This window comes from Cyprinodon tularosa, unplaced genomic scaffold (assembly GCF_016077235.1).
Source record: "Cyprinodon tularosa strain WSP-4 unplaced genomic scaffold, ASM1607723v1 ctg203, whole genome shotgun sequence".
NCBI classification, from domain to species: domain Eukaryota; kingdom Metazoa; phylum Chordata; class Actinopteri; order Cyprinodontiformes; family Cyprinodontidae; genus Cyprinodon; species Cyprinodon tularosa.
In genome coordinates, this window is record NW_024038748.1 from 304,461 (window position 1) to 328,322 (window position 23,862).

Consider the following 23,862-nt stretch of genomic DNA (forward strand, 5'->3'; position numbering starts at 1 on the left):
CGCTATCCTTGGTTTACCCAGGATTCGTTGCGAGACCAAGCAAACCGGCTGCTCTGTGATCAGAGGAAAGGTTACTTGGGGCTGAAGAGTGGTGAATATTGGAAGTTCAGTTTAATATAATACAAGTCATTTAATAGTTCCGTTTGAAATGAATGAAAATAGTTGTTTTAGTGGTTATTGAGTCAGATATGTGGCAGTATTGTTTGATTTATCTAAAGGGTTTTATCTGTTACTGTGTAAATGGGTTTGGCTGTAATTTAAGGACAGATTGTAATATATCTGCACTGAGGGGACTATAAATCTGATAGGATTTTTATTTCTTTTATTGCTGTTTTGCACAATTTGCTTAACTACGGTAAGTATTTTTTGTTGTTGAATATTAGAGATTTTGCAGATACATGGTTTTATACATACATTGTTTAGATTTACTTATATATTTCTACCCCTTTTATAGAATAGAATAGAATAGAATAGAATAGAATAGAATAGAAAGTCTCTTTATTGTTGCGCAATGGGGAAACTTACAGCAGCAGAGAGATTATTGAAAATGGTCACACAAATGTGGAACTTAGAAAAATGTCTAAGAATAACATAATAGTGAAGAGTTAGAATGTAAACATAAAATACTGTAAAGTGTTTTAACAATAAAAAAAACTGTTCACCTGGAGAATAAATAACCAATATCCAGCTATGGGCATTTTTACAGTAATGGATATTTGAAAATAACAGCAACACCGGAGATGTGCAAAATGACAGCAGCATGTTATTTAACTGACTAAGGTTTCTATCATTACATTTGATTTTATTTGTTCATGCTCCAGGTGGTTGGAACCTTTATTCCACTCTGGATTCACATCAGGTTAGTCTTTATTCACTTTACAATAAAAGAAAAGAACGAAAAATTGAAAAGACAGTTTTCAAAAGTTCGGTATTGATTCTGTTCTTGCTTTGTGCGTCAACTGTCACACTTACTAGGCGACAGAGCCAACGGCGGTAAAAACACGGCTGAACCTGTTTGAATACACAACCAAAACTCTTCCGGTCTCCTTATTTTCAAGGACTTCAAAGGATCCAGTCTAGGTAGACCGTGTCCTTGGAAGATGCAGCCCATTAATTCAAACACAGCCAGAGAGTGACATAAGAGGGCAATAGAGGGCAAACAAGGAATATATAAGAAGTGAAATACATTCAAAAATGACTAGAAGAATACAAAATGGAAATAAAACCATGGAAACTCAAAGAAAAAAATTAAACAGAACCAAAACCATGACACATTATTGGCAGACATCACTTTAGACAGGAGGTCCCAGTGGAGGGTAAATGAAAAACTTAATCTGAAACGAAGGAAAGGAAGAAAAAAAGGCTGTTTAACTAAAAGAAGAAGAGACAAGGTGGAGAATGGTTTTTTTTACATTTAATTTTTATTTTTTCAATCAAACTACATCCCTGCACCAATTTTAATATGCAAAAAAAACTACATAAATATATGCATATTTGATATAAAAGGAGCTTTAACAGCACCTTATCAGCGGTGAATACCTGATAATGAGCTGTAGTGTTAGAAGTGTTATGTAGTCTTTATATAAGTCTGTATGAGGGTCATTTACATTTAAAAAGGAGCATATCTATTTCAAGTAAACGTTAGCAGGCCATAGTCAGCTTTTATCGCATTAAACATAAATTCTCAACAGCAAAATTGTGGCAAAAGAAAAACATTTTGGCTGGTGAGCAAAACAGTTCATGGTTGTAACCGGAAAGTTCTTTGTATAAACTATAACTGAAGGTGAAACTAATCCTAGTATCATGAACCACGGTTGTTTTGGTTTTCCTTTTCTTAATGGTTTTCTTTAAGATAATTTCTAAATATATATACAGTAGGGATGCACGATATAATCGGCCCCCTATCGGTATCGGCCTGTATCGGCCTTAAAACTGAATATCGGACATCGGCCACCCCACTGGTATTTAACCCGATATTTGATCAGCTTCTGAGTTTCTAAAGTCTAAAAAAAAATAAATACTACTTCTTCTTCTTCCTCAAAAACTTTTTTTACAGACTTAAAAACTTCTAAAGACGAGGGAAAAAATATTGATACATTAAAATATCCCAATATCTTCATATGCTGATATATTGCCATTTAAAAACACCATATCAATCTCTTTTACTAATGAAATATTGCTATATGTCATCGTTGTGCTACGAAATCCCCTGAAAATTCACGAAATTTTGCCATACTTTTATATGTTGATATATTGACGCGGTATCGATCTATTTTACTAACAAAATCTCACAAGAATTTGCAAAATATCACGAGAGTTTGTAACAAAACGATGACATTTCACGAGATTTTGAAAGTAAAATAGATCGATACCGCATCTTTAAAAATCAATTTGATATCAGCATATGAAAATATATTTGAGTATATTATTTTTCAAAGTGTCAGATATGGATAACAAAACTGCTATTTTCAATGACTACTTATTTTTGTCAAGCTTTAATATCGGTATTGATATCGGTTATCGGCTACATGAGTTTTAAAATATCGGCATATCGAATATCGGCCAAAATCCCAATATCGTGCATCCCTAATATACAGTATATCTTATTCAAATCTTACCATATTTAGTGCATTCCTTGGTCATTACCGTCTTTTGTATATTTCTAATGAAATTTATTATTTTATGTGGAGAATTTCTTAATTTTTTATTACTGTATTACTTCTGTTTTTTTTTCCCTTTGGATTCTGATTCCTTCATTATATAATTGTTTTAGGATTTTGCCCTATTGAAATGTAGAGCCTTTAGTGTTTCAGATGAGCCCCATCGTTTTTATCTGTTAATTAGTCTTTAAGAAACTCGTAAAGGACAAGTGAAGGTCAGAGAAGAGAAGCATGTCCTCAATGTTATATCCGGGTTTTGTTGGACACCACTGACTTTAATCTGAAGATTGGAGTTCTAAAAGCTGAGAGAGCTTTAATCTAGACCTCCTGGGTAGAAGAGCCGACATATAATCTTTTAGAGATGAATAGATGTTGGATTATTAGAAGCAAAGTGAGGAGAAAGGTTAGGAGCTTTTAAAGGATAGTTTTCTTGTTCCAGGAGAGTCTGCTACTCTCTGTGGGAAGCTTTTTCCTCCTTTCTTCAGGCACTCCTGCCTGAAAGCAAAGACATATTTTATCTTTTAAAGTTTGGATTGAATTGGCTGTGAGCCATTTGGGGTAGAATTTCTGACAAATTGCAGCCAGTTTACAAAGTTATGCGTTTTCAAAGGACAGAATGAGGCTGAAAGAAAGCGAGAGGACAGGAATAGAGAAGCACTCAGGGAAGAAAACCCTCTCTTCTCCTCAGAGGTGCCTCTGTGTTGCAGCTTATGCTGTTTACTCTCCAAGGGCCGCTGGTGTTTAATGCAGCTCTGAGTGGCAGCTGTCCCTGAGTCACAGCTTCTGTATTAACACCACTAAGCTTTCAGCTTTGAACCCTGCAGAGCTTCAGCGTACAGTGATGGCTTTCTCTGGTCTTCACTGACGCTTTAAAACCGGCCAGAGTTGAATGTTCGATCCTGCTAGAAATAATCTGCATCATTCTAGAAGATGACAATGTTCTCAGTAGACGTGATGTTCCTATTCAGGCTTCATGGTCGTGCATTGGCTAGTACTGTTGACTTGCAGCCAAAGGGTCCTTGTCATAATTCCCAGCCTAAAGGGTCTTTTTGCATAGAGTTAACATCGTCTCCCTGTGCACTCATGGGCTCTCCCCAGGTACTCCGGATTCCTGTCATGGTGCAAAATATGACAGCTGGTTATGAGATCTATTATTGTTAAAGGCAAAAAAACATTTTGTAAATTTGTAACAGAAAATGCAGTCCAAAAATCAAACTTGATTTTTTTTTTTATAAAACAACAGTTTATTTGTAACTTTATAGAGATATTCTTAATTATTTATTCATATATTTAAATTATTAATAGTATTTTATTTAAAAATTTAATGCTTTAATTTTCTGTATGTTTTTATTTCACATTGTTTTTTTTTTCTTTAGGTTTACATTGTTAAATTTTATTTTGAAAGATTTGATGTTTTTTTCCTTTATTTTGAATTCAAGATTTTCAGATTAAGTTTTACAATTGTAGTCTTTCTAATTTGTATTTTTTCATTACATTTTCCTCAATCTTGGGGCCCGACTTTCCTCTGGAAGATGGAGTAAAGTTGCCTGTCTATTGGTCTGCATCGACATTAACATCAACATTTTATCAGTCATCATTGTGCGTTTTAAGAGAGCGTTTGCTTTGGACTTGAAGCAATGAGAATATAATCTGTAAAACACAATTTTAAACCAGTTTAATTCTTAACACTTAATTTATTTATTTTTATAGAACCGGACAACAGTTAAAATATAAAGTCTTTAAAAAACAAAAACATTAAAGTTAGAATGTGAAAAATAAAAGTAAAAAACTGCAGAAAGGCCCTCGGCCCATCATTGTTTTAGCCACCTACAGAAAGAAGAACCTGTTGTGGGTAAATTAAGGGTTTGGGTTATTTCTTTTAGCATCCTCTTGTCTGCTCTCAGGGTGAACCTCTTTGGAAAGTTTGACCTTGTTTCTCCACAAAGTGAAAAGTTGTTTCTCAAACCAGGAGTTCCCAAACATAGCAGCCAGTGACCCCAAAAAGCAATGCAACATATTAGACAAGAGGTATCAGACAAGCAAGTAACATTATACAGCACAGGGGGACGATGGCTACTAAAAAATCACATTCATCCTGTACAGTTACTGCAGCTGTACCTGATAACAGCCTTAATCATCTCTGGATTTCTCCATAAGTTTATTTCTCTGTGAGAAATGGTTAAACTGATTTGTTTCTCCTATTCACGCTCTGCCTCCATTTATAAACAGTTTGACACACTTAATGATAATCTGTGGGTCTTTTTATTATGATGATTTAAACAGATGTTGCACAGGCATGCCTGAGATAACATAAGATGGCTGACACTATTTCTATGTTTTGTACTTTTGATGAGGTGGGAGTAAAACTGTTTGCTGCAGGTTTGCAGATATCTCTCTGTCTGGCCTGCAGGCGTTGCGTCTTATCGCTCTGATCCAGAAAATGAATTGTTAGTCAGGTATTACACAGTTGCCTGGAGCTCAATGCTGTGATCACACAGAATAAGCAAACTATCTGTCCGTGGCAAGGTTTAATAGATCAAAACACTATGAACAAAACAGATTTAATATCATTTATTAAACTAGGATAAATAAAACCTTATATGCGCAGCTTATGGAATATTTATCTCCTTAAAAACTTCTGATTTTGCTCCCTTAATGCTTCTCAAGCTCTTTTGAAAGGGAGATTTTTATTCATGAATGGATAAAGGCATCCACACCAACCTGACCCTATGAGAAAAATATAACAGTCCTTCTTTTTAAGCTGTTTACTACCAGTTTACTGACAGATCTCTTAAAATTATGAAAATTGTTCCTGTCTAACAACATGAAGTAAGCTGTATCACGCCCGTGTCAAGAAAAAAATCACAGCATGCAAAAAAGCACAATAGAAGAGATTTTAAAGTATTTTCTTAGAAACCGTTTTCCACAATCATAAAAATGATAGAAACAAGGAAGATTTCCAGGAGTTGGCGCCCAGACTAAGGAGATAAAGACTCATACGAGGACCCAAAACAATCCAGAACAGCAACTAAAGGTCTGCAGGCAACTCTGCCCCCGGTTCAGTTCAGGATTAAACAAAAGAGAGACCAAAGCAAAAAAGGGGCCCTGTGGAAGAGTTTCAAGGCCAGAAGTAATGCAGACCAAGAAGGAAAAAAAAACTCCTTTATGATCATGTAGACCAGAGGCAGTGGTGTCAAAAGTACAAACATTTGTTACTTAAGTAGAAGTTTAGATATTGCAGTTTAAAAACACTCTTGTAAAAGTTGAAGTATCAACTTGAACTCTTCTCTCAAGTTAAAATGAAAAAGTATGTGCTCCAAAAACTACTTAAAGTATAAAATTATAAATAACCTTAAAATAAAAAAAGAGCCAGATGCCACTATATGAATTGAAGGCTCAATTTTGCGACTAATTCGAAAAATTCCTATAGATAGGGCCAAATATGAGGGAGGTCTTGTTGGTCTCCATCTCCAGATACGCTCTTACCTGTGTCCGACCTTTCAGACATTTCAACATCTTTTTCTGAATCCTACATTGTAGCATGGCATAGACAATTCACGTTTACAGTCTGAAGAACACCTGCTTGCTTCTGATGATTTCCTTAAGCTAACCAATGAGTGTTTGCGTTAAATGACTCATCCAATTACACTAGTTTTCACTAGATGTGGATGGAGCCAATGATCTGCATTGGATGGCGCACATGATGTGTAATAAATATTTATGATCATTAAACAGAAGCAAGAGTAACGAGAAAGGTTTGTTTTAAAAATGTAAGGAGTAGAAAGTACAGATACTTGTGTGAAAATGTAATGAGTAGAAGTCAGAAATAGGAAGGAAAATAAGTAATGGAGTAAAGTATAGATCCCTAAAAAGTGTACTTAAGTACAGTAACAAAGTATTTTTACTTTGTTACCTGACACCTCTGACCAAAGGTAACGGATTAGAGGACTGTCGTCTGGATCAGGACCCACCTGCTGGCTAATCCGGACCCAGTCTAATTTAAAACATTTATAAATTACCGCATGTTGTCTGACCAGAGTGTGTAATTTCACTTGCGCCGCTTCTCCTGTTTGTACGTAAAGCCCTCCGGCTCCATGCTAGATGTGATACAAATTATCCAATGAGCTGCTGTCAGTCTGGGTTGCTGCTGCTGCTACTTTTAGACACAGCAGGCAAACCTGTGGCAAGCCGGGTGATGGGAAAGAAGGAGAAGATGATGAGAAAAAGAGAGCAGAGAAAGTGTGGACTGCTGGAAGAACTGTGGTGAACTGGTGAAAGAAAAGTGAAATGGTGCTCAAAGATGACCCTGCACATTTAGAGTATGTTTGGCTCAACCTGCTGCTGTGTAGCAGGATTCTCCACCATGATCATATTAAAAAATAAATATGGATCCAGGCTCAAAATGACCACCTTGATATGTGCTTTAGAATGGCTTTGTCTCCATTCAAACCCAGGTTTAAAGCCTTGCAGGGCAGCATAAAGCCCACTGCTCTCATTAAGACAGAAAAAAGAAAAACGGTCAGTTCAGGTGTTTTATAAAATATGTGAATCAGGACATTTTCTATAAACCAAACTGAAGGATTGTTGTTCTCTAATTCAAAAACAATTTAGATTTTTAAATGGAAACATTTTCTAATTTCCCTTTTTTATGTTTTTTTTATTTAAAAAGTCAATGTATAAAATGGAAGCATAAAAACCTAATTTTATTTCAGTTTTAAATTCTTTTTAAAGTAACAGATTATGATTAAAAATGTATCCGGACCTTTACTGGTTGATGATTTTCTTTACCCTGCTGATTTTTAATTGGTTACTCCTGCTCTAGACCCTTAAGAATATAGTTTCTGAAGAGCAAATGAGAACATCTACCAAGAAGATGTGCCTCTTGTTAACAGATAGTAAGAAAAGGTCATACCTACAGTTAAACATGGTGGTGGTAGTGTGATGGGCTGGGGTTAATTTACAGCTTTAGATTCTGGGTGACTTGATTTAACTGATAGAAAAAACACAGATTCTAACAGAATATCCTGGAGGAGAATGTGGGTTTGTGACTTTCAGTTCAGGATTGCTTTGATTATGCAACGGGTCAGTTTGTTTCTCCGGCTTCTAATGGCTCTAACAAATATGTTCAGTTAAAGCCTGGATCTAGATCTAATTAACATGCTGTGACTTCAACCTAAATAGTCCATCCATGCTGGAAAATATTAGAATTTAGCTGAATTAACACCAACAAACAAAGAGGAAGAGATTGATGAAAGATTGTTGCTTCTAAGTCTGATGCAGACAGTTATCAGAAACCAACATCTTGCTTTGGAAAGATTTTTCCAATCATTTAAAAAAATAAATTTGAGTTTACACTGGTAAAACATCTATCCATCCATTATCTGACACGCTTGTCCCAAGTGGGGTCGCGAGGGGTGCTGGTGTCTATCTCCAGCTGTCAATGGGCGAGAGGCGGGGTCCAATCTGGACAGGTCGCAAGTCAACACAGAGACACACAACCATTCTTGCGCACACTCCCACCTAAGGACAATTTAGAGAAGCCAATTAACCTAACAGTCATGTTTTTGGACTGTGGGAGGAAGCCGGAGTACCCGGAGAGAACCCACACATGCTCAGGGAGAATATGCAAACTCCAAGGATCGAACCCAGAACCTTCTTGCTGCAAGGCAGCAGTGCTACTCACTACATCACTGAGTGGCCCTGATAAAACATGAGAAATGGAAAGTGAGAGACAATCACAACACTGGCTCAAAATGTTTTTCACTTAGGAAGAAGCGAGGAAGAAGGGTTAAAAATTGAGGATAATGAGAAAAAAAACTAAGCACAGATGCCTGATTTCTGAAGGTCACATTATAAATACTATGAAGGTAGATTTGTTTCTTTATCATTCAATCAAAAAAAGTTTGCTTCAATCAAAAAATATATTTTCAATTAAAAAAGCTTCACTTCAAACCTTCACATAAAAAACACTTTTCAATCAAAGAAAAAAAGTATTTGAATGCAAAAATATATTTGAGACTCAAAAAAATACATTTGAACACTGATTGAAAATGTTTTATTTGATAGAAGTGCAGTCTTTTTTGTTTAAAGCAACTTTTTCAACTGAAGTAACATAGTTTTTTTATTGGACCATATAATGGGTAGGACATTTGTGACATAAAAAAGAAGCTGCTTCAAACAAACAAACGACAGAATCAATAAATAAAAGTAACTTCAATGAAAAGATAAACATTTTCAATCAAAGAAAAGAGTTTTTGAATGCAAATAAAATATTTGAGACTTCAAAAATTGCATTTTAACACTTTTTTTTTTATTATTAAAAATTTTCTCTTTGGTTGAAGTGATTTGTATTTTGTATTTGGGCCATACATGGGTAGGACATTTGTGTCTTAATCATTCAATTCCCCAAAAGTTGTTTAAAAAAAAAAAAAAAAAAAACAGCATGAAGAATCAGTCTGTATAGAGAAGAATTTGCCCCATCTGGCTCTGTACTGTGAGGTTCTGCTCGTCGCCCTGAACCTAGAGCAGAAGTTAAATCAAAATACTCTTAACGTCTCCATGTTTCTGGAGGCTTTAGCAGCAGAGAGGTCACAGTAATATTTAAATGTTTTTGGTGTCTCCCTGCTTTAAATTCATGCTTTTGAAGAATAAGAACTGGTTGATATCCAGGGAGAAACGTTACGTTTTAGAAAGTAAAATGATCAATTAAAGGAAGCCCATAGTAGTTTATGCTGCATATTAAGGGCATTTTCTGAGCAACGGTCCTTATGGAGAGGGGAGAGTAAAAGCACGGTCCAAATGTGGATAAATGCCTGTTTTTAGGGTGAGGAAGGGGTTTGGAGGAATGCTGTGAATGGTGTTTTGGTTTAGGTTAGGCATCAATTAAATGGACATTGATGCAGAGTCCCACTGCAGGTAGAAACACAAGTCTGTGCATGGACTGTGGCTCTGCTGGGACCCCGGCCTGCCCCTACTGATGAACGACCACTTTCTCAACGATCGATGATCCCAGAGGGGCCCATCCCTCCTGTTACCATGCCAACACGCTGCGGCTCTGTTATGATTGAGGACTCCAAACAGCATCTCCTCAGGACATCCCATCTTCCCCCTCCATCCTTCCTCTCATTTGTTACTCCTCTCCCTTTCTCTTTTCTCCTCCCTCCTCTCACACCCTCCTTCACTCTGTTTCACATCAATCCCTTCCTCAGCTCCTGTTTTTTTCCTCCCTTTTCACTGTTTCCATGCCTTTAAGCTCCCCTTTTTTGTGTTTACATCTTATTATAACTGCCTTGTTACTCATATATTTGATGATGCTGAAGAGCTGCAACGCAGCCTAACCAACAGAGTAAATAAACAAAAGGAAGTACACCTATAAAATCCTCAGTGCCATAATTATAGTATTACTCTGTACTGCGGTTAGTCCTTAAAAACATCTAGGTTTCAGTTCTGAGGACTAAGATTGTCGTTGTGATTTTTTTTTGCAGCTGATGAAGCGTTTGATGAGTTAATTGGTTCATATAGTTGGTTTCTTTTTAGATATCTGATATTTTTAGATCAGTTTTTGCAGAGTTTAAAATTCAAAGCTTTATATTATAATTCCTGTTGCCGTTGGAAGAGAAACAAGCCCACAGCACCACAACCCCTCCACTGTACCAGGCCCTAAGCACAGGGTTGTAGTTATTTATATACTGGTAGGAATTTAAATAAAGTTATCTAAATTTTACAGATAAAGCAAAAACCAAAGATTAAAAGTAATGAAATATGAATCATTGTTTTATATAGAGACAAACTCCTGACATTTTCTGACATGGACCCCGAACTCATCTGAAAAATCAACCTGAGAATGGAAATATTGCTGTGAACTTATTCTTAAAGAAAACCTAAAGAAAAAATCCCTAAAAACCTGAGAGGAAAAATATATTTTAATGCATAGCATCTCTCTCTGACATACTGATGAAGACCTTGAATTATCTAGTTCATTATCTGTATTTTAAGTTTATTTTGTAGTCTGTGTGCTATAAACTCTATGACTCTGTGGGATTTGTTGTGATCTACAAAGACAATCAGGCATTTTGTTAGCCACAGCAAGTATAGTATTATTTATAGAGGATGAAAAAGGAAAATCAAGTGAAAGAACTTAAACAATATTAAACAATAACCTGTTCATCATTGTTAAATGTGTGCAACCAGAGTCTGCTTATCCAATACTGAAACTGGACAAGCAGAACGTTTTTGCTGCTAAAAAGCAAATAGCGTCTTTGTACTGAGGCACTTTGTGGGTTATATAAATGGTGGGTTATGGAAGCATCTAATGCATAAAATTTACCCTTGGTTATGTGTTTTTAATTAGTTTCTGCTGAACCAAAATGTGTCGCATTTTCACTGAGTAAATCGGTTTTCCTGTTTCTGCATGCATGTAAAAAGCAGAGCATGTTGCTTCGCTTAGTAAATTCCCACCTCAGAGCAGAATTATTCAGACTTTCTTACATTTTTGGTCTTTATAAACCTTTAAACACTTCATTTTTATTTGTTTAATCTTTCTTTTAATCTCTTAACATTTTATAATGTTCGTCTACTTTTTTTGCTTCTTTTATTCATTTTCTTCCTTGTTCAAACTCAACTCTGCCTTTTTGTCTTCCCGCAGCGTAAAAAGGCTCACAGTCATAATTGGACCTTTGGCTTTCCATTAATCAAATCCAAAACCGATTTGAGGTAAAATCCACATCAGCAGAAACACAGTCGCATTTTATGAGACAGTGATTTAGATTTAGGAGCCTGAGGCTTCAGTTCATTAATTTAACAGTAAGGTATAAGGACACATTCAGCTGTTGACCTTGAGCCAGATAAATACAGTGGAGCCAAAAAGTATTTAATCAGCCCCTGATTGTGCAAGTTCTCCTACTTAGAATAATTAGAGATGTTTGTAATTATCATCATAGGTACAGTCTGACTATAAGAGACAAAATGAGAAAAAAAAATCCAGTAAATCACATTGGTGTGTGACAGTTTGAGGCTGTTGACAGGTGTGTTTTATACAGATAATGGGTTCAAACCGGTGTCAATAATACAGGTAACGGGTGGAGACAAAAAAGAGCTTCTTAAAGAAGAAGTTACAGGTCTGTGAGAGCCAGAAATCTTGCTGGTTTGTAGGTGACCAAATGCTTATTTTCCACCATAATTTACAAATAAATTCTTTACAAATCCTACAATATGATTTTTTTTCTCATTTCACCTATCATAGTTAAAGTGTGCCTATGATGGAAATTACAGAGAAGTAGGGAGAAGTTGCACAATCAGTGGCTGACTAAATACTTTTTAGCTCCACTTTAAATCTTCATTCAAGAGAAACAGTCTGAATGAACTGATATAGCTTAGAGCACAGGGTCTCTACTAACACTCAGGGAATTAACTTTTAAGCTTTGGATTGGAACCTGTTGGCTTCATTTGCACCTTTTCACAACTGAGATCAGCCTATGTTTGGATTCATCTGTGAATCAGTGAAGGTAAAAGAAAACAAGAGTTTGAAACAATGAATCTAACCCCTGTTTGGTCTGTAGGCAGATTCGCTCTGCAGTGTTTTTCTGCCATGATGCTACACTAGAGCGCAAACATGGAGGGCAAACATGTTTGCTGATGTTCCGTATGAGGGGTTGTTCCTTTTCCAGCTGCTGATGCGTGAATGCTCCAGGAAAAGGCTTTCTGTTTAATTTCAGCCACGCTTAGATGATAAATGACAGATCTTCTGATATGATGGGATCAAAAGGGACTGAAGAAGGATCTTTAGATGCCGCCTCTTTTTATTGACTTTCAGACACCTCATGAGGAGTAACATAAATCACCTCCTTCTTTAGACACAATCTTTTCAACATTCTGCCATATCAATCATCCATTAGCCTGTTCAGACTGTTTTTAAGTTTTTTTCAGGAACATATGTCTTCATTTTTCTGATCACTCTGAGTATAAACTGCTAGCTTAGGAAATCACTTCAAGTCAAACCCGAGGCTTCAAGTATTCCACACTGGTTGATTGCCTGGTGAAGAATCCTAACACCAAACCCCAGAAATGACGTTGGATGTGTGGAAACATGGAGCAGTTTCTGCTTTAATCGTTAAGGTTATCAGATTAGACTATGAAAATAGTCCACCTGAGGCAGAAGAGAACTGAGCCACTGCTTAGGGTCCGAAGGAAACAAGAAGGCCCCCAAGAGCAATTCATTCGTTTTTCATTTATAATGATTGTCATATATAGTAACAAAAACACAAACTTTCATTATAAAATTCTGCTTTTTTTTACAAATATATCTCCTCAATCTGTCAGGGTTTAGTTGTGGTTTGGAGGACCCAAATGCAGAGGCAGAGGCTGAGGAGATTTCTGGGAGTTTTAATGGGGCAAAACAGTAAACAAAGGCAGGAATCCAAAAATCCAACTAATAATGAAAGGCAAACCAGAACTGAGAAGACATCTGGGGAAAACCAAACACGAGGAGCCAGGGAGAGACGAGGAACATGGACAACAGCATGTGAGGACAGCAAAGACAAGGAACCAACAAAGTGTGAGAGCAGAGGGAGAGCATATATAGGAGAGAGAGACAAAGGGAGGGCTAACGAGCAGACAAGGAACAGGTGTGAGAGGAGACAACGAGGGAGCCAAGGGGAAAGGAACATACACACACACAAGAGGGCAAAAGAGGACAACAGAAAAACTTGAGAACTAATATAAAATCTAGAAATACAACAAAACTGGAATTAGGCCAATAAATCTAGAACAGCAGAACCAAGACCATGACACAATCATGTTTAGAATTACTTATAAATGATAAAATAAAGGTAGTTTATGTTTTCCAATAGAGCTCTGGCATATTTTACATCGTTTTAAGAGCTAATTAATCTGCTTATTTAAAAATATGATCGAAATTTGATTGTTTGATTTATTTATGTCTATTGTTTTACTAGTTACGTAATTATCTTTACTTATCAAAGCTATTTAAAATGTTTTTGGTTGTTGCTTCACTACAGGTTATTTTTGCTCCTTGCTGTCACAGGTGGGATTTAATAATATAAACTATGTGACAATTTTATGTGGTTAAACTGCATATTATCAAAAAATGGGAGACTGTCAAGAGTTTATATTTGGTCTTTGAATGATCCGATCATCCCCCTGTTGGTTGCAACCCATACAATCGATATTAATAGGCCCCAAAAAGAATAATTAGCAGCACAGAGACACACAACCATTCATGCACACACTCACACCTAAGGACAATTTAGAGAAGTTTTTGGACTTTTTGGAAGCCAGAGTACCCGGAGAGAACCCACGCATGCTCAGGGAGAACATGCAAACTCCATGCAGAAAGACCCCGGGCTGTGGAATTGAACCCAGAACCTTGTTGCTGCAAGGCATACACACACATATATATATATATATATATATATATATATATATATATATATATATATATATATATATATATATATATATATATATATATATATGATCTTTTAGTTACCATTTGTTTTTGGTCTTAATGGGGAATTTAACAGCTTTAACGTTCTACAGGAAAGTTTGAACGACTACAACCAGCACAGAGGCAGGAACACAGAGATTATAATGTTTAAAGTCACTTTGCCTGGTTCTTTTTTTGTTTTTTTAGGAGAACTTTGAGAAGATGAAACCCAAAAAATATAAAAGATGAAAAATATCCAAAAATTAATATAGCTATAAATCTATAGACATATAACTATAGAACACACATTGATGTTCAGTTGTATTTTCTGCTGTGAAAAATGTAACCTAATAATGTCTTTTTTGTTTGCTCTGGATGTTGTGAGAATCAGACAGTGTTGATTATATTTGAATAGCTTTGATCTATTTTCATCCGATTCTTTTTCTGCTTCACTGCATCTCTACCTTCCTGTATTTTGCTCTGATTTAACAAGAACAAAAGGAAATAAAAGGGATTCATTTTTTTTGTCTGTTTGCAGGTGAGCTCGTTGCATCGCTTTCAGCTTTACCCAGATCCCATCTCAGCCTAATCCCATCATCCTCTTCTTCATCCATCCCTTTTGCTGCCCGTGGGAACCCAGCATCGCCATGTCCACCTTCGCCCCTTTCCTCCTCTTCCTCCTGCTCCTCTCCCCGCTGCCTCCCTGCCAGCCGGAGTCGCAGCGCAGTGACCCCAGCGCTGACCCCAGTCTGAGGGCCGCTCTGCCCTCCTCCTATCCTTCCTCCTTCTCTCCATCCCTGGCTTATGGGAACAGCACCGCCCCTGCCCTCAAGGATAAGTGTAACCAGGAGACGGTGTGCGAACCAGGAATTCTGCTGCCCGTCTGGAAGCCGGATAATCCTGGGCTCGGTTATCAGGTGGCCAGAGCCGTGGTCTACTTTGTTTCTCTCATGTACATGTTCCTGGGAGTGTCCATCATCGCAGACCGCTTCATGGCGTCCATAGAGGTCATCACATCGCAGGTGGGAGGAAAACACAGAACCAGGTGCTTTCTACCGGTTTTGTGAATCAATCAGCTTAGTTAATATTATAAAATGACACATTCATCTGTCTCGCAATAACTATTTTACTTACAAGCAGTAAATTCTTTATGGTAAATGAATTATTAACAGCTTTTTAGGGATTTTGAAGGATTTCTTACTGTTTATTTTTGGATTTCTGATGCCCTGATGAACAAGGGGACAGATTGTTTTATGGAAACAGGAAAGGACCAGTTAAGTCCTGTCTTTTAGTGGTACAAACAAAATAAAGCAAACAGCAGAACCTGAGAATAGCATCAGCTTTTAGTTGACCATCTCCCAGCGGCGTAGGAAGCGGGGGGGACGGGGGGGACATGTCCCCCCCCAATATAAAAGCCAGGTGGATATGTCCCCCCCAAAAATTGTACCGCAAAATATTAGATTTTGACAATTTTTTAACTATCGTGCTTTTATTTTGAAGGCGCAGCATAGCGTTACGTCACTGTACTCCCCCTCCCCTCTGTGAACTGTTGAGTGTTTGAGCACTCAGAGGGAAACAGCAATACAGAAAGTCAGAAACTTGTGAATGAGGTAAAATGGTCTGTCGGGAATGCTGCTATGAATATTGCCTATTTATAACGTCTTGTTGTCAGTTCACCTTCATATATAGAAACTGAATCTTTTTGGTTTAGGCATCTTAGTCTTGTAGGAAGAGGATTAGGGCCGCTGAAAAAAGTTAACTGATTTTTAATTTTTTTTAGTTTAACATGGGGGAAAAAGTCAGAATTCTGACTTTAATCTCAGAATTCTGACTTTTTTCTCAGAAATCTGACAGATGATTAATGTTTCTAATCAATTTACAGTTTTTTTTTGGTGGTGGTGGGGGTACTATACAGATATATAAAAACAAGGAGGTCTAACTAAAAAATAACCAGAATATATTTTTAGAGTAAAGATTGACTACTTGTGTTTACACAAACACACACTTTCAAATCTGCTGAGCTTGCTGTGCAAGAAAATGTAAAATATACGTATAAAGAAATATAACAGGAAGTACTGCTAAAACAAACTAAATGTTAAATAATGTAGATATTGGTTTAAAAAATTCTTCAGATTTGGAAATTTGGAAGGAATACATAATTCTGAAATTAATCAACAAATTTGGTTAAAAAAAATAAATAAATAAAAAATAAAAGTTGCACTTTTTTACTTGAGGAATTTGTTGAATAACTTCATAATTATGAGTTTAACTAGTTGGAGGTAATGCTACACTTCTCTGCTTCCTGTCCTGCTCATAAAAGGTAAACATTATAAACCCACCATTAATTTTCTACACTATTTGGAAAACACAACACAAATGTAATTTAACAAAAGTATGTTTAACAACAAACATGTTAGCATCAAGCCATAGCCATGTCTCTTTTAGAGACTAGCTCTCTTGTTTTAATGACTTTCTGCTCCTCCATTAATGAGGGGACCCCTCGGGCACGTAAAAAGTTGCCTAATTTCGTCATTTTCCACCAATGTGTCACTGGCTCTCTCAAACAACTCACATCTTTGTCAGTGAAGTGCTCCACATCTCTGCCTTCATGGTGTCCATCTACATTAAGATCCAAAATTCTGAGAAAAAAAGTCAGAATTCTGACTTTTTTCCCGTATTAAACTGAAATAAAATGTAAAAATCACTTAACTTTTTTTTTCTCCAGTGGCCCTAATCCTCTTCCGTAGTCTTGGGCTGATCACTCATCCAATATTTAACTGCTAACTTTCTCTAGACGTTTGCCACGCTAGCCAAAATGTTTTTTTTTTTATATCTCATTTCAGTACAATGCCACCACCAACTAAAAGGCTGAAACAGCAGTAGGACTTACTCAGATTTTTTTAAAAGAGAAACGTCAGTGTGAGTAACAGTCACCTAACACAACTTGTGTTGAAATTAGCCCGGTCTGGGCGTGCGTTTTACGAGGATTTTTTATTTTTTGCATGGTTTTGATTCGCCGAAATGGACAGATGTTATACCTGTCGCGCTCCTGATCGTTAGTTAACCACAGGGAGAATTAATTCTAGTTCTTAGCAGCGGCGGCCGCATTGGTCGTGCAGCGGACTGCTGCACAACCACTAATTAACCAACTAATTAACTTCTGCATCTTTATTTCCTCAAATAAACTGCTGGCTCCTCTTTTTACACTATAAACAGATTAACACAACATTGACAACTCTGTAGTTTTCTCTGTTCTGTACTGCAAATTGGAATTAAAGGCGCCATTTCTAGCAAAGGTCTGGACAGACTGGCCACCTGTCTAGGGTGGACCCCGCACCAGCACCTCCCGACCCCACTAAGGGACAGGGTGTACAGAAAATGGAAGGATGGATGGATTTCTACCAAAGGTTGATATGCGTTTTTGAACCAGATGCTTCAAAGCGCCCTGTCCATAATTCTTCAACACACTGTCAGCTCCCTCTGTCAGTCAACCTATATAAATTCATTTTTGACCATTATTGCAAGTTTGACAAAATAAAACATATCAAACTTTGCACTTGTGTGGCCTACTGAATTGTTTTGATTTTCTAGTGCGTATGCGGACACTAAATATGCCAAGGGCTGAAGCCCTTGAAAGACATCTCCCTTTGCTTAATAAAAGACTCCAGTCATTTTGTTTGGTGATATGCTCACATCTTATGAACAAATGCATTATGTTAATTTTAAATGCATTATTTTTGCAAACACATTTATAAAGGAATAAAGTAAAAGATTAAATAGCCTTTTTTTAAGTAGCGTACTTAAGATATGTTTCTGTTGAATATTTACGAATCTCAGATTTCCGACATGTGTCCCCCCCAATTGTAAACATATTCCTACGCCCTTGCCATCTCCTAATTATTTTCACTCTCGGAATGTGAAAGTCTTCTGCCCATCTAAGGATCTATTAAATTACTTTCTTTCTCAGATTGTCGGTAGAAATCAATACAACACAGGTAGGTGCCATAACTTTTTGATGTGGACCAAAATGTAGATGGAAGTAAACTAAGCAGAAGGAGGGGAGAGTAACCCGGAGGACGTCTTTTTTAAAAATAAAAATAAAATGCAGATTTGCACAACAGAGAAAGGCAGACGGCTCCCGTGGAGGAGCAGAGATCTGCGGGAAACCTGCCAATAGCCTGAGAGTTATTGGACTAAGGATGTTTATTCCATCCTTTTTCTACAGCTTGTCTGTCAGGTTTAGGGAGGGGCTGGACAGGGGCTGGGCTTGGACCGTGGACACGTCTCCAATGTTTATAGGAGTTTATATTCCATTCTCTATGTTCAAAAGTTCAAGGATTAAAAGTATTAAAAATAATTAAGGCATTCATTACACTAACACTAAAAACAAAAACTGAAACGTGACTGATGATATATGATGAGAATTTAAATTTGGTAAAGACCCAGAATACTTTACGCAGAAAAAGACAGAGTTCAAAAGGATTTGTTTTCAAATTAAAGAGTAGGCATTTAAATGGTCCGGCTTTATTGGGGTTACTCTGCTGATTCTTGGACACAATAACAGAGATGAGAGACCAGATTGGGGTAATAAGCAGAGAATATTGATAAATTACCAGGTGTCAAAGCACAGCTCCAACAGAATGGCTTTTAGAATGGGGACTTAATCTCTTGGGAAGGTTTACAGAAAGCAGGAGTAATGGAATCCACAGTCGAACAATTTGAGGTCCTTTGGCTGCCCAGGGTCATGGTCAGGTGAAAATACAACACTGTTGGGTCAAGGTCACTCAGACAAAGAATTTACAATCCTGTGGGCTTAATCAGGGTAAGAGTTTAGGTGAGGGATCATAAATAAACTCAACACACTCAAATAGTTATCTCCGCTTGTTGTAACTGCTACAATGTACGGCCTTATATCAGCCAATAGAAATTGACTTGTCTTCTCAAGTAATCATTTTGTGGTAACATGACACATAGTATGTTTTATTTATTACTTATCAGAGTTGAGCACATGCGTAAAAAGTATGAAAAGCCATAATCAGTGGAGCACCAACATGGAGCAATAATGCTACAGCTGCAACAGAGGGAGATGGCATTGAAGAAAATTCTTGCTCAATGTATAAGTTTATATTCAGTCTCTTTAGCGGGGGGGGGGTTACATTTATTAAAAGCACTCTCCTCTCTGTTGTGCCATTTGTAGATCACTAAAATAAGATCCACATTCCTAGTCAGAACTGTAAAATCAGATTTCAGCAGAAGTCTGCTTCCACACATGTATGAGATAAGAGGAACATATAACAGAGAACATAACAACAGCAAAAAGAAGACAACAGAAACATAGTTAACATTAAAAATAGGCTGCAAGAGCAGCAGGTATACTTTAGATATCCACATGTGGAAGGCAAAATCTATAGTGATTACACAATATTATTCAGGAAGTATATATCTGTAGCTGCACTTCTGCACTTTATTATTTATTATTAGTGTGTTAAATTTGATTTTTGTTCTGGAGTTCATTAGATCCACGTTACATAGTCTGTAATGGAATATTCTTATAGCATTCCAAAACTTGCAAGGTGTACCGAGGCTTTGAAAATAGTTTAGGAACAACCTAAAGGTAGAATTGCTGGATTTTAGAAATCAGTTGCAGCTCCTTAGCATTTACATCTTCACCTCAGTGTGTCCGCAAAGGCCGTCTCACCCTATTCAGCTCATCGTCTGAGCTGGGCAGATAGGGGAAGACAGAACGAATTGAGGTTGTATTGGCCATTATGGAAACGTAGCCAGATAAATTGGAGGCGAGTAGAAGAAGATGATAACAGAATGAGCAGCTGAAAGGGAAGTGGGGACAGTGAGTGAGTCTTGCCCCAACTTGACTGCCTCCATTCTGCTCAAGGTCAGGGTGAATTAATGTCCAGGCAGATTCCCAGTGATCCGTCACTGCAGCAGAGACCTCAGGCCCATTTAGCAGGAGCTCTGTGCATCTCTGTGAGCTTGGCTACTACTCTTAATCAGTAATAACTAATGTGGATTCCTCTGAGGTTCTTATTGGGTTTAAGCTTTTTTTCCCCTGTAATAAATATTAAAAAAACACCCCTGATAAAACAAATAATATAGTACCTCCAACAAAACATGAAGAATATGTTCCGGTAATAAACACAACTTCCTGGACTTCTATATGTTTCCATGTCAAGGTTTTCTATTTAAATAAATGAAAACATGATCTAACTTTGCTGACATTACTTCTCCCCTCAATGTCTGTTGAAGTGATCGGTGTGTGTTTGTGTTTTACAGGAGAAGGAGGTGACCATCACCATGCCAAACGGGGAAACATCCGTGGCAACGGTTCGAATCTGGAACGAAACTGTCTCCAACCTGACTCTAATGGCTCTGGGCTCCAGCGCTCCGGAGATCCTGCTGTCTGTGATAGAGGTGAACATTATTCCTAAATCAAGTGTGTTGGTTTTGCATGTTTAAAGTACAGCGTTAATACAAAACTAATTTTGCCTAATTCATTTATATGATACTAAGTTCCTCCAGTGAGCTGGTGTTAATCTGCATGGTAAGATTTGAGGCACTTTGTAAATTGTTAATTTTAAAATAAATATTAAGTAAAGTTTCACCCAGAATGCCAACCAATCTGTGAACCGTTATCTCTTAAAACACATGTCTAACGGCTTTATCAGTTGACTAGGCATAGGATACAGATTTTCATCACACATCTGAGGTCCTTGAGTCCTTGGGAAGGACACACAAAAATGACTGGTAGAGCCTGTTTACAGCAGCCTTGCTTCTGTCAGCACGCCCCATGGCAGCTGTGGCTATAATGTATCAGACAACAAAGGATTCACTTCCACCGTTATGCTGATGATACTCAGATATATATTTGTCAATACATTCTGATAAGTGTTAATATGTGTGTGTGTGGTGTCAACTCTATAAACCAATGGTTGCTAAGTTCAACCCTGATAAGTGTTCATCTTTATATATCATTACAATTAAAAGTTAAACCATTTTCATAACTTAATTCTAAGTATGCATCATTTCTTCACAGGTGTGTGGTCACAAATTCGAAGCAGGTCAGCTTGGACCGGGCACCATTGTTGGAAGCGCCGCCTTCAACATGTTTGTGATCATCGGGATCTGTGTATGGTCGATCCCGGTTGGCCAATCGCGGAAGATCAAACACCTCAGGGTGTTCTTCATCACTGCCTTCTGGAGCATCTTCGCCTACATATGGCTCTACCTCATTCTGGCTGTTATTTCACCAAGCGTGGTGGAGGTGAGGCTGCCTGTTTGACCAAAAGCCCCCAAAAAAATTATCATTAACAATATTTTTATATATAAATTATATAGCAATATCCTCTATCCAGACCTCCTCAGGTGGCTTAGTCTTAGCTTCACCCAGTTTAAATGCTGTATATAATATTTAAGTGACCTTTTGAGATCCGATTAATAATGGCTTCATTAAAAAAAGAAAATTAACAGATTAATCAAATAGTAGAAAAAAAAAATTAATTGCAGCTCTACTTCTTATAGCTCTCATTCAATGTGTATCATATTGTAATGATGAACTGTGCTGATGAATGCACCTGGAGTACAGGTGGAAAATAAACATTCTTTGCTTCTGATTCTCCTCTGCAGCCCAGATGTGCAGGTTTTGACCATGCATGGATGGATTTTTGTTTTCATTTTTTTGTGCCATAGGTCTGGGAGGCCCTGGTGACGCTTCTGTTCTTCCCGGTTTGCGTCCTCCTGGCCTGGATCGCCGACCGCCGTCTGCTCTTCTACAAATACATGGGCAAACGCTACCGAGCCGACAAGCGCCATGGCATCGTCGTGGAAACCGAGGGGGACTTGACCCCTACCAAAGGCGGCATGGAGATGATAATGGATGGCAAGCTGCCACCCCGAGGAAGCGCAGTGGTCCCTGCTGAGAACGGCGGGGGCGGGGCTCAGGATGGCACGGCGGGCGCCACGGCGAACAACATCAGTGCTGCGGCGGGAGCCAGGGGCAACCTGCCAAACTCCAACAGCACCACCGTGAATGTGGAGAGCAGCAGGGAGCTGGATGAGAGCCGCAAGGAGGTTAGAAAAGCAGAGCTAAACTGAGGAGATGAGAGGAAGTTCAGTCAAACCTCTTCCTCCTGTTGACTCTGAAAGTGATGCCTGAACTATTTCTGTCGTTTTCTGCAGATGATTCGCATCCTGAAGGAGCTGAAGCAGAAATATCCTGACAAAGAACTGGACCAACTCATGGAGCTGGCCAACTACTACGCCCTGCTTCACCAGCAGAAGAGCCGCGCCTTCTACCGCATACAGGTACCATCACAAGGCTGTGATTAGATCATGAACTACAATAAGAAATTCATGATTCACATTTAATCAGCTCCCGATCAAATCAGTTTTATTCATGACTCCAGTTTAACTTGTCTTGTCTCCTCAAGGCGACCAGGATGATGATCGGAGCTGGAAATGTCCTGAAGAAGCACGCCGCTGACAACGCCCGCCGGGTGGTGGTGGCTGACGAGGAGGAGGATGAAGAAGATGACCTGGCTGTCTGCAGCCACATCTCCTTTGAGAGCGCCCACAGTCAGTGCATGGAGAACTGTGGCGTCCTCACTCTGGCTGTGGTCTGTCAAGGTAGTGACACCAGAAGGTTACAGATGAGTTCACATGGATAGACTGAAAGATTTCCCTTCTTAAGTTGTTCATCATCATTGAACTGAAATTTTGATCACGTTTTTGAGATTTTTTGGTTTCAAATAAAGAGAAATATTTTGCAAAATTGAACATGTCAGAAGAGACAAGATAAGAGATATGGAAGCTTTAAATTGCTTCCGTTTGCAGTATAATCTGGCTCATTTTGATCCAGCGTCTGGTTATATTTCCATTGTTTTTAAGTCTTAGATGTTTGCCTTGAGACATCATGTGTAGTTGGTCCCCAGATTGCCAGTCCTGTCAGAGGGATTCTGGTCCACTTGTCTAGACAGAAACACTCCAAGTCATTTTGGGCCTCTGTTTAAAAATTCAAAGCTGCAGCCTCCTCTTATTTTCTGTAGCACAGAGGTCTTAAGATGGCTAGAGCACACCAGGATTCTTCACTCCTTTTTCCTGGTGTGTGTAGTGAACCAAGTGTCTTGTGTCTAAGGCAGATCTGCAATGAACACAGAGTTAATGATAATACTTCCACCTCTGCTTTTAAACATCGGCATGGCACTCATTGAGAAAAACAGCTTACTCCTTCTTGAAGCATGGAGGGCTGATTTGATGCAACACAACTCGACTTTGTTCTCATCTGACTGCTGAACTTTCATTTATGCCTTTTCTGAACCACTTAAATCTTCGGCAGGAATATTTCAAAGTTTCTCTGTGTTTACCTTCCACAACAGGACAGTAAGATATTCCAATCTATTACCCTGTGCTCTTTAGAACTGCCTTTGGGTCATTAACTAGCTTCTCCTGCATAGTTATGAAGGCAGACTTAGGGGCACTGATGGTCATTTGCATCGATTGCATCAATAGTTGTCCCTGATGTCGTTGGACAGGCCGGTTTGTCTTCCTAACTGAGTTGGAGAGGATAAACTTTCCCTCATTGTTTGAAACATGAGCAGGAAATAAAACTGCCTGACCCAAAGATTTTTAAATCATTTTCAATCATTTTCAGCTAAACTTGGAGAAAGGGCAAGATTCCAATCATGGGAAGTTTTAGGTTTCTACTGTACAGTTCTCTCATTTGAGAATTTCTTGCAGATTCAGATT

General features: G+C 38.0%; 1 protein-coding gene across 4 annotated transcripts in view; it reads left to right on the forward strand.

Moving 5' to 3' along the window:
* The window catches only part of slc8a2b (solute carrier family 8 member 2b), a 224,316-nt gene that overhangs the window by 160,066 nt on the left and 40,388 nt on the right, over positions 1-23,862 (forward strand). For all 4 annotated transcript variants that reach the window (XM_038284868.1, XM_038284870.1, XM_038284869.1 and 1 more), the window contains 6 exons: positions 14,642-15,125; positions 20,395-20,532; positions 21,155-21,382; positions 21,808-22,188; positions 22,297-22,422; positions 22,548-22,743. In XM_038284868.1, the coding sequence (XP_038140796.1) occupies positions 14,751-15,125; positions 20,395-20,532; positions 21,155-21,382; positions 21,808-22,188; positions 22,297-22,422; positions 22,548-22,743 (1,444 nt within the window). In that variant the 5' untranslated portion in view covers positions 14,642-14,750. The remainder of the gene's footprint in view (positions 1-14,641; positions 15,126-20,394; positions 20,533-21,154; positions 21,383-21,807; positions 22,189-22,296; positions 22,423-22,547; positions 22,744-23,862) is intronic.